Source organism: Magnolia sinica, chromosome 17 (assembly GCF_029962835.1).
Source record: "Magnolia sinica isolate HGM2019 chromosome 17, MsV1, whole genome shotgun sequence".
In the NCBI taxonomy this organism is placed as follows: domain Eukaryota; kingdom Viridiplantae; phylum Streptophyta; class Magnoliopsida; order Magnoliales; family Magnoliaceae; genus Magnolia; species Magnolia sinica.
This window is the reverse complement of record NC_080589.1, coordinates 50,754,040-50,756,984: the sequence shown is the minus strand read 5'-3', so window position 1 is coordinate 50,756,984 and position 2,945 is coordinate 50,754,040. Positions and strand designations below refer to the sequence as shown.

Sequence of the window (2,945 nt, the reverse complement as noted above, 5' to 3'; positions counted from 1 at the left end):
GCATTCCATAGATCTTCTTTTTCATTCATTTATTCTATCTGCATTGTGGTTTTGATGAACATATTTTATTGTAAGGAATCCGCATGTATACATCTCCACATGCATTTGATGGAGAAAGGACAAAAGAACAACTTTTTTATATCCTTCTGTTTCATGGTGTGTGATAAATAATACCTTGCTCTCTCTTTGTTTGATTTTGAAATGTGACTAACATGGAACTTCCCTATTGTGTGTGGATTTTGTACATGCTCTGTTTAGGTATGAATTTGATGATCATTAATCATTTGGACAAACTCTTTGTTACAAATGATGCTGCAACTATTGTGAATGAACTTGAGGTACAACATCCTGCTGCCAAGATTCTCGTGTAAGCAGGCAAAGCTCAACAGGAAGAAATTGGTGATGGAGCTAATCTGACGATATCTTTTGCTGGGGAGCTTCTCCAAAATGCGGAGGAGCTTATTAGGATGGGATTGCATCCAAGTGAAATCATTAGTGGCTACACAAAAGCGATCAATAAGGTCCTTCATTTCTTTGCTGAATGACCTGTCAAACTGTATTCCGAACCTTTTGCTCATTAGGCATTGTGCATATGCTGATTTCTGCTCTGTTGATGCCTAGACGGTTGATATTTTAGATGAGTTGGTTGAAAAGGGCTCGGAAACAATGGATGTGCGGAACAAGGATGAAGTTGTTTACCGAATGAAAGCTGTTGTGGCCAGCAAGCAGTTTGTACAAGAAGATATTTTGTGCTCTCTTCTTGCGGATGTGTGTACATGGATGTTGGTGTTTATTTATTAATATTATTTTTGGTCCCTTGGTTATGAGAAAACTTCAAAAGTTGGACTTCTTTTATATTACAGGCATGCATCCAGGTTTGCCCCAAGAACCCAGTGAACTTTAATGTAGATAATGTTCATGTCGTAAAGCTTCTTGGAGGAGGTCTGCATAACTGTTCAATTGTTCGTGGCATGGTCCTGAAAACTGATGCTGTTGGAATTATAAAACAAATGGAAAATGCAAAGGTGTGCCTTTGGAAAACCACCTATTGTTTCTTATACCAATACAATATTCTTATACTATATTTGCTTCCTCACTTATTTTCTGGTTGTAAATATCATAGAGTAGAAATACATTCCACCAAGTGTGTTGTATTTTTTCTGTCAAGGATCTTTTGTGTTCTTAAATCTCTCTTTCTCTCTCTCTGTGGTTTTTTTGGTGATGCCTTGTATTGGATGCCTTTGTCTGATTTGGATTTGGTTGTTTGATGGTTACTTGCCATTTAGTATTGAGTGGTTTTTTGGAAGGCTTAATGTTGCTGAAAATGAAAAAAAAATATTTTTCTACTCTCTAGGAGTATTTTCATGCCATTTGGCGTTGGGTAATTTTGCGCTTTGGAAGGCTTACTGTTGTTTCCTTCTTAGCCAATTTGGTTGAATTGATTTATGTGAGCTTACTATTGATTAAAAGAAATAATATACATGAGCTTACGTGTCCCTGTGTGTGGTCAAAGGGGCATGGGATCCATTGTTGATGGAACAAAGGTCATTGTTAGTACTGAAACTGCCCCTCTTTTTTTTGCTGTTGAGATTTTATCATGGTTCCATGATATTTGTTTATTCTAGAGGAATTTCAATCTTTGCTGAAATCATCTGCAAATTGTTGTGGTCTTGTATCATGGATAGAATTTGTTTCCACAAAAGAAGATTTTGGATCTGAACTAGCTATAAGTACTATAAGCAGATTTTGACATTTTGCTTGTAATCTAGTAAAATGGACCATTACTCACTTGCATTTGTGTATTGTATGTTAATATCCCATTACTCTCCCCTGCATTTATGTATTGTATTTTAACGCATGTTTAGATGTATTCCAGAATGAGAATGAAATTGAGTATGCATCAGCTGGTGCACATTCACTGGATTTGAGCTGTTTGGTGCATCTAGAAAAATATTAATAGTTGGATGTGCTAATGCTCATCTGCAAAATGTGCCACAAAAAACATTTCTGTTACAGGTTCATTATCTATCATTGTGCTTTCTCCATGCAAAGACCCCAGCTTTAACAGCTTCATTATCTATTATTCTTCCAAAGATGTCACAATCCATGCATTAAAATCTGTAAATATATATGAATGCACTGTTGTGTCTTGGAATTCTTGTATATGGTTTGGTTGATTGTTCATTTCTAGCCACAAGGCCATTTTTGTTGTATTGAGGTGGATATGAACTTATATCATCTTACAGGTTGCAATCGACTGTATGGTGGAGAGTTGCAATGAACCTGCCTGGGTTCTTTCTGACTAACCAAAGAAGTCAAACAATTAACGCCTAATAGAACACCTACATGAGAAATTTCTAAGCACCATCATTGACAATAGGTATGAAAATTTTCCCACCCTTTATATAGATGTGAAAAGTCAACATTAGCTCTCAAACAGTTGAGGTTTGTACACTACATCAGTTCTCTTCTATTTGTTTTCTTTTCTGATTTCTTTCCTCGAAAGTTTTTGCTTTGTCCAACTTTTTCATACATAGTTTGATCTGCAGACGGTTGGATTCGCTTCTTTCAAAGTGGGGATTATGTTCTTCTAGCGAACATGTTTGCAAGTGCTAGCCAATGGAACAAAGTGACAAGAGTGAGAGAGGCAATGAGAAATAGAGGAGTTCAGAAACCAGATCCAGGTAACAGCCTCATCGAGCTACATCCAACAATTTAGCTTGAATCAGAATTTTCAAGGACTGTTGTGGATGCATTTCTCTCTTGTGTAGCAGATTTTCTATGTTGTTAGACTCCCCTCTTCTCTTTCTGTACTTTTCTCTCCCAACTTTTTTTTTTTTAATTTTCCTTCTCCACCTGATTTGAAAATAGAAAGGGAATTCATATTTATCAATAGAGCTATTGCATCTATTTGTTTTTTTTTTTTTGGCACCATTTAAAAATTG

At 36.1% G+C, this 2,945-nt stretch overlaps 1 protein-coding gene across 1 annotated transcript; it reads left to right on the top strand.

The window, feature by feature from the left end:
• The first annotated feature begins 274 nt into the window (after positions 1–274).
• LOC131230504 (T-complex protein 1 subunit theta-like) lies at positions 275–2,306 on the top strand. Its single transcript, XM_058226417.1, has 5 exons — positions 275–521; positions 622–768; positions 864–1,050; positions 2,017–2,120; positions 2,247–2,306. The coding sequence occupies exons 1-5, from the start codon at positions 468–470 to the stop codon at positions 2,304–2,306; spliced, it is 552 nt and encodes a 183-aa protein (XP_058082400.1). The 5' UTR covers positions 275–467.
• Positions 2,307–2,945: the final 639 nt, after the last annotated feature.

What these genes read in the sequence shown, in the direction of transcription:
- LOC131230504 (XM_058226417.1), top strand. Translation starts at nt 468, where the DNA reads ATGGGATTGCATCCAAGTGAAATCATTAGTGGCTACACAAAAGCGATC. An exon ending in TGTGCTCTCTTCTTGCGGAT is followed by an intron (nt 769 to 863) that starts GTGTGTACATGG and finishes TTTATATTACAG; the next exon opens with GCATGCATCCAGGTTTGCCC. An exon ending in CAATCCATGCATTAAAATCT is followed by an intron (nt 2,121 to 2,246) that starts GTAAATATATAT and finishes ATCATCTTACAG; the next exon opens with GTTGCAATCGACTGTATGGT.